At 42.0% G+C, this 16,696-nt stretch overlaps 1 protein-coding gene and 1 long non-coding RNA gene across 3 annotated transcripts in view; both read right to left on the minus strand.

Moving 5' to 3' along the window:
• The window catches only part of LOC139797420 (uncharacterized), a 506,940-nt gene that overhangs the window by 296,394 nt on the left and 193,850 nt on the right, over positions 1 to 16,696 (minus strand). The window lies entirely within an intron of this gene.
• Positions 1 to 16,696, minus strand: part of GABRB3 (gamma-aminobutyric acid type A receptor subunit beta3) — a 192,483-nt gene that overhangs the window by 95,408 nt on the left and 80,379 nt on the right. The window contains exons 1-3 of one of the 2 annotated variants that reach the window (XM_071746514.1): positions 15,514 to 15,890; positions 15,249 to 15,340; positions 15,021 to 15,088 (exon numbers count right to left, since the gene is read on the minus strand). In XM_071746514.1, the coding sequence (XP_071602615.1) occupies positions 15,021 to 15,088; positions 15,249 to 15,340; positions 15,514 to 15,593 (240 nt within the window). In that variant the 5' untranslated portion in view covers positions 15,594 to 15,890. Of the gene's footprint in view, positions 1 to 15,020; positions 15,089 to 15,248; positions 15,341 to 15,513; positions 15,891 to 16,696 lie in introns of those variants that run through there. The other variant, XM_071746505.1, reaches the window with a different exon arrangement.

The raw sequence follows: 16,696 nt of genomic DNA on the forward strand, positions 1-16,696 counted from the left end.
GAAAGGGGAAAATGTGGAAAAAAATGGTAAAAGTTGTCTTAAACCAGCTTCTTCCTCTGATCCCAAAGTGGCCAGACTGAGCCAGCCGCCATCATGAACTGTAGCAGAACAGGGACTACAGAGACACGAGGCTGCCAGGTCATCAAAGTGTCAAACAGACCCTGTAGCACCCAAATTCTGCCTTCTGCTCCTCCTGGCAAGCTTCTCTCTGTATCCCACCTAGATGGAAAGCAGGTATTCACCCCAGGAAGGTATTTCCAACAGTGTTTTTATTCCCTTCTGTCTGGACAGAAAAGTCTCCATGGGTGAACAATGTGTCCTTGTGGCCAAGAGAGCCACTGGTATCCTAGGGTGCATCAGGAAAACTGTCTCCAGTAGATCTAGGGAGCTTTCCCTTCCCCTCTACTCTGCCTTGGTGAGACCACACCTGAAATACTGTACCCAGTTGTGGGCTGCCCAGTTCAGGAGAGACAGGGTCAAATGGAGAGAGTCCAACAGAGAGTTATGACAATGATTAAGGGACTTCAGCATCTCTTGTATCAAGAAAGACTGAGAGAACTGGGGCTGTTTAGCCTTGAGGAAAGAAGGCTGAGAGGGGATCTTATTAATGTCTACAAATATCTGAGGGGTGGGTGTGGGGTGGGTTTCAAGAGGATGAGGCCAATCTTTTTTCAGTGGTGCCCAGTAATAGGACAAGAAATAATGGGTTTAAGTTAGAACACAGGAAATTCCACTCAAATATGAGGAGAAACTTCTTTATTGAGAAGGTGATGGAGCACTGGAACAGCCTGCCCAGAGAGGTTGTGGAGTTCTTTTCTCTGGAGACTTCCAAAAGCCTCCTGGGTGCATTCCTATGTGGCCTGCCCTACGTTATCTTGCTTTGGCTGGGGGGGGGGTTGGACTAGGTGATATCTAGAAGTCCCTTCCAACCCCTAACATTCTGTGAGTCTAACACACTGAACTGAATGCCAGCCACAGTTCTGCTACTTGTTTTGCTTCTTTTAGAAAGGAGAGAGCAGAAGGAGACCTAATATTCCTAAAGATCATCAAAGGTAACAATCAACAAAGGTAACTTTGAAGAAGTTTGTTTTTTTTTTTTCAAAGTGTTTTCAGAAATTAGTTTTGTAATTATACATAACTCTCCTGCTTTTAACACACTCTCCAATACTTACAGCATAGTTGTCCTATTTTGGGAGGGAATATGCATATAATGGAAGGTGTGGCCACTTCTCCCTGTCTAAAGCACTTAAGAATTCAGGCTATGATACCTAACTGAGTAAGAATTCCAGTTCTGGTGTGAAGATTTTCGTGCCACCCTATGAAGACACAAGGGGATAAGCTAATGGTCAGGATATTGGCATTAGAAACTGGGTTGCTTTGTTTCTGCCAGTCTGTGTGAGAGCTGACAGAAAACGGGTCAACCCCCCTTCCCTTTGACACCACTGGAATTGTACTACTGCATGTAATAGCCAAATCTGATGCTGTGTTTTCCCTGGAAAGTAAAATGTGTTCCTCAGAAGTCTGATATCACATAATGTGCTAAAATAGTTTCCTCCGGGGTTTTTTTAGTCAATCAATAAAATAATTGTCTAAGGGGAATATTGACTTCATGTTTTTGAGCACATGGAGACTGCAGCTCCTTTTGAGTAACAACCTATTTACCTGTGTCTTTTTGTGAAAAACAATAAAAATACCTTGTCCCTGATAAGCTACGATAACCAAATAAAATCAAATAGAATTTTCACTCCACTGCAGTCTTGCAGTAATCTAAAAATTGAACAATTTCCCCTCCCCTGCCTTCCTTCCCTGTATTCTCTAACTCCATTAGAAACAGACAAAGTTTATAGTATAGATCACTACAGCAAAAACACAGTTAGGAGTAAACTGGAGAGTGGTTTTATTTTTCAAAGGTCTGGCCCTCCAGGTCTTCTAAGGATCTGACTCATTTATTTATAGGGCACAAATGTCTGCTATTCAAACAAAAGAAATAAACAGGACAAAGCACAACAGTACCATTAAAATAAGCACTTTCTGTTTTCAAAGAAATTAACATGTCTCTACTGACAGCCATGCCACACTAGTAGAGAAGGAAAGGATTTGAAGCTGAACATTGAGCAATGAAGCAGGGCCCCAGCTGTAGGCAGAGGCATTCTGAAGAATATGAAAAAGCCTAAGTGGTAGTGGATTGGTTGTGCTACAAGAACTGATGAAAAAATATTGCACTTCTTACAAAAAGATGACTGGAGAGTAACAGACATGAAGATTCTGCAAGGGACAACAGAGAGGAAAAGATGGACGTTTACTGGTGGTACAGCCTAGGACAAAATCTGGTTGCAGTGATAGATGGCCACAATTTAATGACAGATTGAAAAGTAACCCTGACACTTTCATCATTTGATTGCCTTCATCAACGTTACATCTAGTCAATTCTTCACACCCATTTTTTCCATTTAACTGAAGACTTATCACTCATCTTTGAAAGGTAGTATTTCATTTTGTGTCCTCCAGAAGCAATTAAGCAAATCCATCTTCTAGATATTCAGCACTGCTACAGCATTACTGCTGTGTTTTCAGCAAATTCTTTAAAAGTGATCTATCACCACGTATAGATTCATTGTAACATTTTATTTCAGGTTTGCTTTGATTTTATCCTATGAAAGAGTTCACAATAACATAGAAATGTACAAAGAGACACAGGGGATTTAACAATGTTGTTGAACATATGCACATAGTAGGGTGCAGGTGATGTTCAATATTGCTCTGTAAATGTTATCAAACAGAATACAGGGTTGCAAAGAATTTTAAAACTCATTTATTACCATGCTATGCAGTAGCCAGCATCAGTTACACAAGATCAGAACTAGCAAGCTAACTTTGTGCCAGAAAATAGCAAGATACATTCGTATTTACCTTTATTTAACAGTGTTTTCAGGGAGAGGGAAGGAGCTGATCTTCCCGCAATAGATTTCTTTTTTTTTTTTTTTTTTTTTTTTGGTAGACTGCACATCTCAGGAAAAGGACTAGAAGAACGGACATCAGAAAATGATGCAGCCTCTTGCTTCAGAGCACAGTAGATGTGGATAGTCAAGAGGAAAGAGATGGAAAAAATGCCAAAGATTCATACAGGAGGCTCATGAGATTTGGTCACTTTCTTCAGATATTAAAAAAAAACAACATCCAGGGACTTTTAGAGAAAAGTCAGAACAAACAACTATTACTTCTCTTTTAAAGACAGCTGTTCAGTGAGCACCAGCAGTCAAATTAAAAGGTATATTATCTGAGTGGAATAATTCTTTTTGCAGTTAAACCATGTAAAAAGCCTTCATGCCAGCAGGTTACCTAATGTTATTATACATGTGTCTCTGTGGGTAAATAAGAGGAATGTTAGGCAAGATTATAAATGAGATCCTTTTAGATGTGACGAATGAAGGAAAAGGATAACATCACAAGTGTTAGTGCTAGATCATTTCTTTAGGAAGGCTAAGCAAATGGAATTTTCTTCAGAGGTCGATTTTTTTTTTTAAAGGTAAGGATAAAGAAATACTTCACTGATGAATAACAAGATTACTCTATGCAAACCCCTGGCATCCCTTTCCAAATTACAGCATCAGCATCCAATTCAAAAGGCACCAAACACCACATAAATGGGTATGCCGGGAAAGATGTAGAGTATCAACCTTGATGCAGTACTTTACAATCAGGTTAATAATAGATGAGCATGCAACTAAAATGGTTCTACTGGAAAGATAAGCTGATCAACTATCTGAAATGCATTTTCTAATTTGCTGCCCATTTTTTTCTTCCTTCTCTTTTTTTTTTTTTTCCCTGTCCATTTAAGGGGTAGGGTTTATAAAAAGAATTGTAGGCAGATAATCAACATTATAAAAATAGCTAATCTATTCTGAAGCTAGCTGAAGCATTTTTCCTGGGAAAAAATGAAAGAAATGCCAAAAGATACATCTTTTTTTGATTAAAAGGAAATTAAGTATTTCCTCCTTGTAATTTATTTCTCTTAGTCACCTCTTGCTCATCACAAAGGTACTAACTACTTCTCTTCACATTCAATAATCCTCTACTGCCCAAATGTGCTTTTTCTGTCACACGAGGTAAAGGCGAAGTCCAGTCCACCTCCTCTGGGTAATTAACTTGCATCTACATTCTAGGTGCCTAATGAAGGCTGTGTAGGGAACTCTGCTATTTTCTTTAGTTTGTTTGTACTCAGGAAATTCTACACAGGAAGAGCATTACCTACCTAAAATGAGGATGATAACTCCATCTGATTTAAATGCATATTAACTGCCCAGCACAGCTGGCTCGGATGCTATCTCAAGCTTCTCCTTCCCTTCATTGCCATCTGTCATTAATCTATCAGAGACTTCTGGTCAATGATGCAGTTCAACAAACAGCTTTGCAACTATGTGGAAAGTCACTGTCAACAGGTTTGAAGCCAGGCAAGACCACGAGACACACATTGTCCCTGAGAAACCAGTTTGCAACAGCAGTTTCCCAATGTGCAGAGTATATTCATCCCCCTATTTTCTCTATAAAACATATTCACAAAGTGAAACAAAGAGCCCTGACAACAGGAGTTGACTCGAGAGGACATGCAGGTGGCATTCACTTCATCCAGGTGGGCGTTTGACCCAAGCCACCTTCCTTGTACAAAAAATTGAAAGAATCAAGCTTTTTGCAAAGCATTACCTTCTAGTATAGGTACTAACAGTCAGACAGGATGTATCACTTCCTGAAGAGTCAAAGTTCTCCCACTAGAAAGGGTGACTAGATAATGTCACATGACTGCAATAAATTGCACTTTTTTGATACATCTAGGCTAGCAAACATAGTGAGACAATGAGTGTCCTGGTCTGAAGTACAAGTGGTGTTTCATGGTGTGGCATTGCACATCTTGTTTAGAGTACCTGGATTAACATCTTTCACAGCACAAGTAGCTGCACCCGAGCTGCCTACAGGGAATGGGCCTGGCTTGTGCTAACCATCAGCAGTTCCTAACACAACACCTGGAAAAATGCTGGGCCAAATACCTGCCAGTGACTTTTCAATGTAGCAGATCCACAGCTTATAGGGTCCTTTCAAAAACAAAATTGAGTTTCATATCTATTCTGCAAGTCCCACAAACGTTACCCTGTGTGAAGTTTTGGTTGGTTTGGAAGATGTTTTTGTTATCAAATAAAGAAAGCTGTACCTGATAAAAAAATGCTTAAAAAGCCAAGTGTCCTTATCTGAATAATCTAGAAGGTCAGGAGCTAAAGTAAACTACTGCTGGTGCAGAGAAACACAGTGTGACTGTGTTATATTACAAAGAAGGCCTAACTTCACCTTTTGTATTTTTTATGAATAGCAAGACTTAATGCATTACACAGTACTCCCACCTTGAGTTAGTGTATTTTAAAATTCAGAATTTAAATGCATTTTTGTATTGTCTCCTATTTTCAACTTCAGGATTTTAGTGTATTTTAGAAGTCAGAATGGTATCAGAAACTACCAATAAAAATAGTTATCTCTACAAATTAACTTTTGATTACATTAAAAAAAAAATTCCACTAGTTTACATTTTAGAATTTCAACTCTGGCAGATTCAATTTCTTACTCTTCCAGACTTATTTCCCCACTGAAAAATGTGAGAGGGGCTCAGCTTCCCTGCATAGCCAAGCTCAGCTCCTGGAAAGGGAAGCCCTCAGCTATTTGATTCTGCACCAGCCCTGTCCCCAGGAGTAGAGGGGTCCCACCCAACCATGCTCATGTGGCATGTGAGATGGATTACACCTTAACATTTGAGATTATAACTAAACAATGAGCTGCTCGTGTGATAAGCCTGTGATGGATAAGTTACCACCTGAACGGGAGAAGCTAAAATATCCCTCGTGATCAGGACATAATCAGGTGTGACTCAAGGGAATTAAGCTCTTACTTTCAAGTAACTTTAGGGTTAACACAACAGCAGAGTATGACAGTGGGACTATCTTACATCTCAGTTAAAAGAGAAAGGGATGAGCTATTTTTATTCACGTGGATTTTAGCATGCTTTTAAAGCTTATCTTCTTGGTCCTACATGTATTTAGATTCAGGTCTCACACAAAATCTACCTGAAAAGCCCTCCATAGCTCAAACTGTATACAGAATTTTACATGAATTAACTTACTGGGCAATATTACTTAGTGCTGCTAAATATCAAGTGTGTACCAGTTCAGCACAGTCTCTTACTTACCTTTGAAAAGACAGGTTAAGGAGGAACAATAGAATTCATCTCAACATAACCTGAGCATCCACCCTAGGTCAGTCGACTCCTCTCTTTGTCCTCTCTGTCCCACTACCCCGTAAACACTTACAGAAAGGAACTTCTGGAAGTGCAGTCACCCTTCATGTCTTAAGTACCTGTCTTAGAACAAAAAATACTGCCTTAGGGAACTGCTTCTCCCTGTTAAAGGGAGCTCTGATGATCGGCTCAGTTCAGATGCTGGGTAACCTATTTAAAGCTTGTGAAACAAGCCCTATTCAAGAGCCCAACTCCCCCTAACACAACCATTCTGTACACAGTTCTGTACTTGCATACCTCCACAGCTTCCAGAAACTATACAAGCTGCAGCAGAAGTACTTCTGGCATCTCTGCAGAGTGCTGTATTGTGCCGTGGAGACATACCCATGAACTAATGAAAATTCAACATTCATATTAGTATAAAGAAAAAAGTCATTAACTGCTATTGAACTGCCAATTATCTGGTGCAACTGCAGACCTCCCAGCACAGCTGTTTTACCTTCCCTCTCTGCTGTATGCAATATTACATTCACATTGCAGGTTACATTATCACAGCAACCCGTAACCAGTTTCTAACTGCTGAGAGAACAAATCATTTTGCCAAAATTATTGGTTCAAATCTGTAACAGTGAATAATGAATTAGACATGCCTAGACTTGAGGGGTTTTTTTCCTTGCAATATCTGCAGTTATAAGAAAGTGTGAAATTAAATTACAAATATTAAATGAACCTTCCTTTTGATATTATTCTTCTTACAGCTACTTTTTATTACTCTGTGTCATAGGGGAGAAAAAAGAAAGTTTGTCCTTGATAAGCTAAAACCCCTAATGGTAGCTAAATATTACTCAACCTCTCCCACTTTTATTATCCTCCAGTAGTGATGGATTGCCCATGACATTACCTGAGTATAAGTTCTTTATACAATCAAATCTTTATTAAAATAAAAATTGTGAGGGCTAGTGTATTGTTACTAAATGATCTCAATACTCTGGTGACACCTAAACAGAAAGTACTCTCTCTGGGAGCCCTGAGACACAGGAAGCCTCAAGTCACAAATCATGGGAGGTTGCAATAATACACTAGAGAAGTATAAACACGTAGTTATTTTATTCTTCCCTAAGCAACCACTACCAGCTCGTGTCAGAGAGAGGACACTTGGCTAGGTGGACCTTTAGTCAGATATGTCATGGATGTTCCCATGTTTATATGTTGTCTCCTGCCAATCATGAAATTGTCTGCCATTCGTTTATCAAATTGCTCAGCCTTCTGTATGGATACAGAAATTAAATCATCTTAATAAGCATGAATAGGAATCTTCATATAAATTTTACTTTTTCTGTCTCTCTTCTGTCTTCAAAGGAATGCGAAAAATTGCTAGTCACAGAGTAGGTATAAATCCATGAATTTTCTGTGCAATTACCACTCCTGTATAACTTAGTCTACTTCTTCATTACTTGGTCATGATAAAAGGTTGTCAACAGAAGTAAAAATTTACTTATGGTTACACAGAAATCCTAGGTTTGTATTTTACAACTCCTTCTTTGTCCGACCTGTATATTTGTACATGTGACTCCTGCTGCAATCAGATCAAAGATGCCAAGAAAACACATACACAGCTTTGGTAACAAAACGATATCTCAGATGGTGTTTCCTATCCTTATAACACTAGAATGCATTACAAATCACCTACAGGAGACTCTGGATCTTCTGTAGCATCAGCCCAATAGTGGCAGGGCCATTTGAAAACATACCAAGGCATCCCTGTGTGGAAAACTCAAGGGAGCACTGACAGAAATTATAATAAAATCAGAGAAGAAATTCACAGAAATACAGTGTTAGAAAAGACTGCAAGGAATCATCTAGTCCATTCTCTCCTGAGGCAACAGCAACACCACTGGAACGTGGTGCAAGGAAAAACCTGCAATGAAAGAGATCCCACAAATGTATTTAGCTGAAAACTAATCTGAAATAAATTCATTAATTTCTTCTGCTCTTCAGTCAGTTCTGAAGAGCAACTCTTCATCCTCCTCTCACCACCACCTTCCTACATACTGGAAAATTTATGTCCTTTCTCCATCCTATTTTTCATTTCTAAACAAACCCATTTACTTCAACACTGCCACATAAGCCCCATTTTCTAATTATTTTAATTAGAAATATTTGAAATATTCTGTTTGCTTCTACCTCCCTGAAGCCACTGCAAAAACACTGGACACAGCATGCTTGCTCAGGTTTCATTAACAGTGGACAGAGAAACTCCTGTGTCTCATAAATGACACTTGCATTTACACACCCAAGATCAAGATGCAGAGGTTTTTTCAGGTTTGGGGTTTTGTGGTTTTTGGGGGTTTTTTTGTTTTGGTTTTTTGTATTGCACTTGTAACTTGGATTAACTTTTTCACTGGCTTCAGACTCAAGTCCAATAAAACCTCAATATCCTTTTTTTCTGCACTGCTGCTTAGACAATTCTTTCTCATTTTAAATACCGGATTCTTTCTTCCTTACAAAATGTAGCACTTTGTGCTTATCCCATTTTTATTTAAGTCCATTCCTCTAATTTATAAACATCAAATTTCCTTTTATTTCCCTGATTTTTTTTAAAATTATTCCAGATTGATACGATCACAGATTGTTTCTGTTTCATCATGGAAGTCAGGATGATTTGATGTTGACAGCTGGATCTGGCTTTTTAAAAAGCCTATTTCCACTCCCCAGCAACATTAACCACCTCCTTGTCTCTGCATAAGCAGGTATTTCTTCCCCTTAACAGCAGCCACTTTCCTCTGCAGATAAGCAGAAGCCTGTCATCAATCCTCCTGGCCAAACAAGAGTCATTCTCCTATCACACTGTTTGCTACAAGCGCTTCTCCCTCTGACAACAGCAACTACAACACATGGCAGGAGTGGAGAGAATGTGGCAGGCTGAGGGAGTTCACAGGTACTGTCCTGGACAAGGAAAATGGATGAGGCCCAAAGTGAAGGATTAGAAAGAAGGCAATTCTTGTCTCCAGCTGGCAACTAAAGGGCCAGTAGCCTGCTAAGACAAACTGTCCTCCAGGAGCAGTGCTGTTGCTGCCATCTCCAAGTGGATGGATGCTGGCTCAGCACCAAAACAGTGAGACGACTCTTTGCAGGGCTATGCTGGCCTCAGGAGATGCTCCCCTGCTCAGGCTGTATTTATTTCTTCTTCTTCCCTTTTTGTCCCCATCTACTAAACATATATAAATATATACGTATATACACACACAAAATTATTTATATATTGCCTATCTGCCACATCTATTTCATATGATCTATTATTCTCCCTATGCACCCTAAATTACAAAATACTTAAAAGCAAAAATTCTATTTTATACTTTTGTGATTTCTGATCAAGTTATAAGCACTGCACACACGAATCTTCTTCTGTTTTGAAAACTTACATTTGCAATGAAAATTAATATGTAATCACTCTATTTGTAAAACTCTAATTTCTGAATCTGAGTCTTCAAAGCAAAATATTTCACAACTCAGTTATGACTTCCTTCATGAGGTAACTTTGAGATTCTGCTTATCAAGTATTTAGAAAGTAGCTGTTCATGGCAGGAAATACAAGATACATTTATGATAGGAAACACAGGTTACACTTCACCATGTCTAGCTGCAGCTACCCAAAGACTAACCAAGTTGCCTCAGCTCTCTCCATAGCCATTCAGAAAAGACTGATTCCAGCAAAAAAAGATGAATCCTTCCATCTTAAAAAAAAAAAAAAAGAACAAACCAAAATCCACAAGTCTGAAATATCTGTTACAAATGAGCACTTGCCTCCTTCTCCTGATTCCAGAAGCATCTTTGGATGGACAGCTAAGGATAATCTCACTTATCACTACAAAGGTGTCTGCTGTCATTTTGGATGCCCTGGATTATGCACAGCACTGGCAGGCACAGCACAGGATCTATGGGAGTCCCCTACTATTCTGGAGAGGCAACTGGAGTCCAAATGGGATACGTTGAGACACTTAAAATATCTAAGAAACAACATTAAAGGATGGTCTTTTTTCCAAGATAAGTAGTTCTCTGTACTCCATCACCAGTACTAATAAGAATAAGACTTTATTGTTTAAACTTCATGTGCTGATGTTATAACACACATGCACAGAGCACACAGACGTGGCAGAGGACTTGCAAGAGATCTGCACCAACCTGGACTGGAAATTGTAGGGCAAGTAGCATACCATGAAACTGAAATGACAATAGACATCTTTGCCTTAGCAGCCACATTCTGTTCTACATTCCCATTAACAGTGATTGCAGAGCTTAGCAATCCAGCTCATATTTAGACATCTACATGAACTGAATCCTACTCATTTTTTTTTTTACATTTAAAGCAAGACATGATAAATCTCATCAACGGAAGTATGAAGTTTCTGCACCTTCAGTTGGTGGAATATGAATTAGTTCATGTAAAAATAATTATTTAGGCATCACTACCTAAGGAAAGCAGATAATATTTGCCCTTTAGTTGACCTTAAAGCAGCAAGGAAAACAAAATTTGTTAGAAAGATGTCAAAATTGCTTTGAAAACCAGCAGACACCCAATGAAGTCCATACACATACTTTCAGTTTTACAGTGGAACATATGCCAAAATAAAAAATTACAGTGTTAGCATAGAAATCATTGCAAGTTTTTCTGAAACAACAATTCATAATTTTTATGGTTTTATTTTATGCCAGACTAATTTACTGAGTACAGTATTCTCAAAACAGCAGGATGACTATATAGCCAATGATGCCTCCTGGGTTTTGCTGGTTTAATTTTATCAAAATTAGAGCTTTTGAAAAACCTTGGATGAACAATTCTAAAGTACCCTCTATACACAAAAATAACTCAGACAGCACTTAAGAGAGCAGTAGCACAAGTTTCCTTTTCTACAGGAGGTAATACTCTTCTCTGCAAAATATTATCTCTAAGGAGATAGGTTTATTTTAGCACTGATCCCCTTGTTTTCTCTAACCAATTTATAGCTTTGCCTCCTACAAACTACAAAACACTTCCTAAAATGATAGTAAAATGAAATTACAGCACCTTAGTCATCCAGCTATAATAATGAGTTTAAAGAGGGGGTTATTTGGAGACTCAGTGTATTGATTATTTAACTTCCTAGGTATAAAATGCTATGGGAGTATTTGGGTGCTTGAAAATTATATGCCTAGAAGTAACTCATTTGATTCACAAGCCAAATGTTGAACAAGAATCAGGCTATAAAAATTCAGAAATTTTGGTTACTATTGATGGGAACTAGGCTGACAATCTAGTAAAAACAAGAGAATTATTTCTTTTTCAATCCACATCATCTAAGAAAAAAATACTTCTAAAAACACAAAAAGTACAGAACACAATCAACACAAATCATATAAAATGATAAATTATGCAGCAATATCAATAGAATCTGAGAACAGTAATCTTCTATAGTCTTTATTTGTAATACGATTTATAGGATTTTGTCAGTATTATGTCTGCTATTATTGATTAATATTTTGTTTACATTACTGTACATTTCACAAGCATTTTCACCAGCTTTAAATGCAATTACTGGAGGTACACACAAGAATAGGTTGGTGGTTATGTACCCAATTAATTTGTGAAATAGGCAAAAAATAATGGGAACGCATACACAGGTAGATCAAGGATATAAAACAGGTATGGAGATACACATACATATTCTTCTGTCTAGGTATAGGCCATTAACAGACCAGAAACCTTCCTTGAAGAATGAACTTCTTACATTCAACTTCACTAATTCATTCTTCCTACCATATATGTAACTCATTGTTCCTTACAAATGTTTAGTATTTTCAGTATGATATAAATAGTATAGCAGAGTGAAAATGTCAATAATGCTACTCAAGATTTTCAAGATGTTATGAGATCGAATCGAAACATCTTGTTTAAAACTTTTCACTAAAAAAAATCGATGCTGTGCAGTCCTGATACTTGCATCAGTCCTCATGATCCAGATTCATGTTTCAGCATCAGAAGCATCAGAAGCATGTTCACTGCTCCATGCCAATCTAAAGAAGATGCACATTGCTATTCAATAAGTCTATTCTGAAATATAGCTACAGGTAGCCTGGATGTATAAGGAGCAAAGGATTTTTAATAATTTTCAACAGAAAGACTGAAAATACACAAATAAATTTTTTAAATGCTGGAAATTGAAATAAATAAATAGTAACTTGGGATTCATAGAGAAATACGTTACATAGAAGCCTACAGTGAGGGTAAGAGAAGAGTGTGGTACAAGCTGTAATTCCTGTTACAAAGAATTGTCACTGTGTCACTGAAGGCTACATTAGAAGCTTCCTGGCAGGCAGTACAATAACACTAGCTGTAATAACTTTTTATTTATATTCATAAAATTGAAGAATGTTAATTCTCTGGTTATTTTATTTTTAATATAGAGATGAATTTTAACAAGCTAATTTATAAAAGGTTACACCAGTGTCTAGATTTAAATCTAAGGCATTAATATCCATACTACCACAGTTCACAGAGAGAAATTCTTGTAAGACATTTCAGTAGTTGGTGAGGCTAAAGGTCAATGCTCACAGTATCTGCTTGGAATTAAATGAATGAATATAACAAAGATTAAAAGTGTAGCTGGTAACCAGTATAAAGTTCAACAGCTATGCCTTAGGTCTTCAAACTAACCTGACTATTTTTTGCCTTCCATATTACTATCTCTGAACATGTACTTCAGTAATCTTGAAAAGCTCCTCTGCTCATCCTTATTCATAATTTCTTTATATTTCCTCAAGAATCTTTGCAGATCAGTATAAAGTTACCTAAAATAACTGGAAGTAATCACTTCAGGCAGTACTTGACTTCTTTTAATGGGAGAAGAGACAAGCTCAGCTGAAAGTCCTATTGCAGTAAGGAACCAAACCAACCAGAAGTCCCTTCTGCTCACTTTTAGTTCAAGTAAACAAAGTCTTCCCAACAACTGTACTTTAGCAGCTCCCTTCAGAAACATGTATTTGTTTTTGTTGTAAGATCTGTATTGGCATTATAAAGACTTTGCATGGCCCCATGAGAAGGCACAGAAAAACCTTCTGCTTTTTCAGAGCTCTGACAACTAATGAGAAACAGTGGATACTGACTTGTGGGGCAGCTAGAAACTGTAGTAACTGGCATGTTGCCTCAGCATCTGGTAGAAAAGGATGGCACCCATCCTCTTCAGGAGCTCCTGTCTCATTCAAGATGTAATTACCCAGTCTAGCAATATAACAAGGAATGTAATTACTTACTTTTCCTTATACCCCTGCTACACTTGGTTGGACAAGTTGTTATTTAAACCTAACAGGCTTTGCCAAAGCTGGAAAAAAAAAAAAAAAAAAAAAAAAAAAAAAAAAAAAAAAAAAAAAAAAGGCACAAAATGCACTGTACATACCCCCATCTTCTTTCCAATCTCGCTCTGCCTTTCTCTGATATTTATTGCCTGTGTGGCACTTCACATACACAAAGGGTTACAAATTAATTTAATGCATAATATAGTGCTTCCCAAAGTCTGGAGCATAGCCAAAGGTGGGGAAGGTGGCAGTGGGGATAGTGAAGTCAGACTTTTCAATTACTCTTGAAAAACACCTCCCATTTTTTTGAGAAGCAATCCTACGGAAAAGCCTGTGGAACATACAAGGTGTCTCTGCAGCTGCCTAAATTTGCAGGAAGCCTAAAATAAACTTTTTAAAGTAAGAGCTATTTAATTTGTCCCTCCTGAATGATTAGAAAGGCAAGCAGCAGTGAAGTAGCAAAAGGTTTATATCTCAGAATGCCCTCAGGAGAGTTAGGATTAATGAAAATACACAGTTTATGTATAAAACCAAGCTTGTAACACTGCAACAGTGCATTGAAGGAGGTGTTGGTATCATATTTACTAGATGATATCTAGGCTACTGAAAGTGTAGAATTATTTTTAATGTCATGTAACTACAGCATTACAGAGTAGGCTAGTAACTACCTCAGGTTTGCAAAACCAACAATCTGAGATCCAGGGGGAGCAGGTAGTTTGCCCAAAACCATGAAAAATCCACAGCAGAACAGCAATCCTACCTTCCAGCTCCAGACTACCAAATTGCACAGACCCAGGGACCAAAACGCAGAAAGACACTAAACACCTGACTTTTTCTCTGTGAACCTGACAGCCCCACAACAGTATTGCTTTGGCGAAGCAAAATGACAATTCCTCCAAAGCCCATACAACACCAATAATTAAACACACTCGCACATGTCAGACCCTACCCACCGACAAGCTGGGCTGTTGTGAAGCCTGAACAGAGCAAGAAGAGGGAAGACGCCGACAGCCCCCAGCTCACCGCTACCCGCCCCGGGAAACCCCTAGACCGCCGCTGCCATCCCGTCGGCTGCGGGGCTGTGGCAAGTGCCGGTGGACCGGCGAGCTCCGACCCACGGAGCCCGGGGTGGGGAATGGGGAGGAGGGAGGGCGGAGAGTGGGGGGGAAGGGGGTCAGGTGGCCCGGTACCCCCGGGTTCGGCCGGGCCACGCACACTCGAGGAGGCGGCCGCCGGCAACTAGAGGGGAGAGGGGGCAAGGGGGAAAGCGCGTCTCCGGGGAAATAAAGTTTTCAGGCAGCGAGGGCATCGCTCGGCGCCCCGCAGCCACTTCATGCGAAGGGAGGGACGGGGAACGGGCGGCCTTGACCCGCCGGGCGGCATCCCGCGGCGACGGCCGGGCTCCCCGGCTACTCACCATGTTGACTTCGGATACCATGTCGATGCTGGCGATGTCGATGTTCATCCCCACGCAGACGGGCGGACCTGCGGGCAGAGGAGACTGTTACCCGCCGCCGGTCCGCGACACGGGCGGGCAGCAGCGCGGCCGCGGGGGCTCCGCCGTGCGGGAGCGGCGGCTGCCCCGGGGCGAGGGGAAGAGGAGAGGGGGAGACTCCGGGCAGGGAGTCCGGGCAGGGGGACTCACCTCCGAAATCCGGCCGCAGGCGGATGTCGTAGCCTTTCAACAATTTATCCACAGTTTCTTTCACGAAGGACATGTTGCCGGGATCGTTCACACTGTCGGGGCAAGAGAGACGGGGGTGTCAGGCAGAGAAGGCAGAGGACGGGATGCGCGGGGGTAGAGGGGAGACGGCGGTAGCCGGAGAGGGGGGAGGGAGTGTAGAAGCGCATCAGCTTGTTCCCCCGGCAAAACGCATCCTGCCCCGCTGCCAGGGCACGCTGGCTCCTACCTCTGGGCGCAGCAGACCACGGCCACCAGGACGGGAGCGGAGAAGATCCCGAAGATCCTGCCTCCCCCAAAGCCCCACATCCCTCCGCTCCGTGCTCCCTCCGCGCAGCAGCAGCCGCTGCTGCCGCCGCGATCCGGCTGCCCCGGCTGCCGCTGAGGAAGAGGCGGAGGCGACAGTCCCCGTCGTCCCCCCCTCGCCCTTCTCCCCCCCCAAACCAAAAATCCTCCACCCTCTGCCCCAACGCCTCTGGCCGGCCCACGGGGGCCGCCCGCACACACGGCTGCGCCCAACCTGCGGCCGGACGCCGCCGAGCCCCGGAGGAAGCCGCCCTCCGCCGGAGCCCGGCCGCCTGCCTCTCTCCCTCCCCGCCGCCCGCCTTCCCCGCACGCCGCCGCCCGCCCTGCCGCCTTCCCGCCAGCCGGGAGGGGAGGGAGGGAGGGAAGGAGGAAGGGAATGAGGGAAGGACGCCGCCGTCCCTCCCGGCGGAAAGCCCGAGGGCGGCCGCCGTGGGCAGCTGGGCTGCAAGGGACAGCGGCGGGGGGCGGTGGCTCCCCCGGCGCCGCCTCGGGGCACGCCCGGCCCGGTACCGCGGGAGGTGGCCTGTGCGGGGGTGATTCCTTGTGGTTTCCGCGGGGGCGCTCCCCGCAGGGGGCTCCATCTCTTTGGGAGGGCGAGGGGGATCCCCGGGGTGGGAGCGGGTCTACGGGGACAGGGCAGCCCGCCGAGACGGGTAAGAGGGGGCTGCCCGACGCCGGGCCGGGGTGAGGAGGGACCAGGCCTGGCCTCAGCCGCTCCTCTCTGCCCCTCGGATTGCCCCATGCGGGGTGACTGCGCCTATCTGCCCCCTGACCCATCCTGGGAACCATTCCCGGGCAAAAGACGCTGGGGCAGGAGAGGCAGCTGGGCTGGACCTGTACAGGAGCGTTAGAAGGGTCTCCACCATGGCCAAGGAGGTGGGTAGTGACCCTGAAGATCTTTTCAGCCATCCCTGTGTGAGGATGCCATCAGCAGAAGTGGTGACTGTCGCGTTTTGCCAGGAAAAACCTCGGCTGGCGTATAAGGAGTGTATAGCAGGGCTTGTTATGTGGGACAGCAATGAAAGGAAACTGCACTGGTGCCAAATGGACCTACAGTGAGAGCTGTCCATTCTTTGTTGTGTTGGCTGTGAGCTTCTGGGTGCTCT

The sequence above is a fragment of the Heliangelus exortis genome, chromosome 1 (genome assembly GCF_036169615.1).
Source record: "Heliangelus exortis chromosome 1, bHelExo1.hap1, whole genome shotgun sequence".
Classification (NCBI taxonomy): Eukaryota; Metazoa; Chordata; class Aves; order Apodiformes; family Trochilidae; genus Heliangelus; species Heliangelus exortis.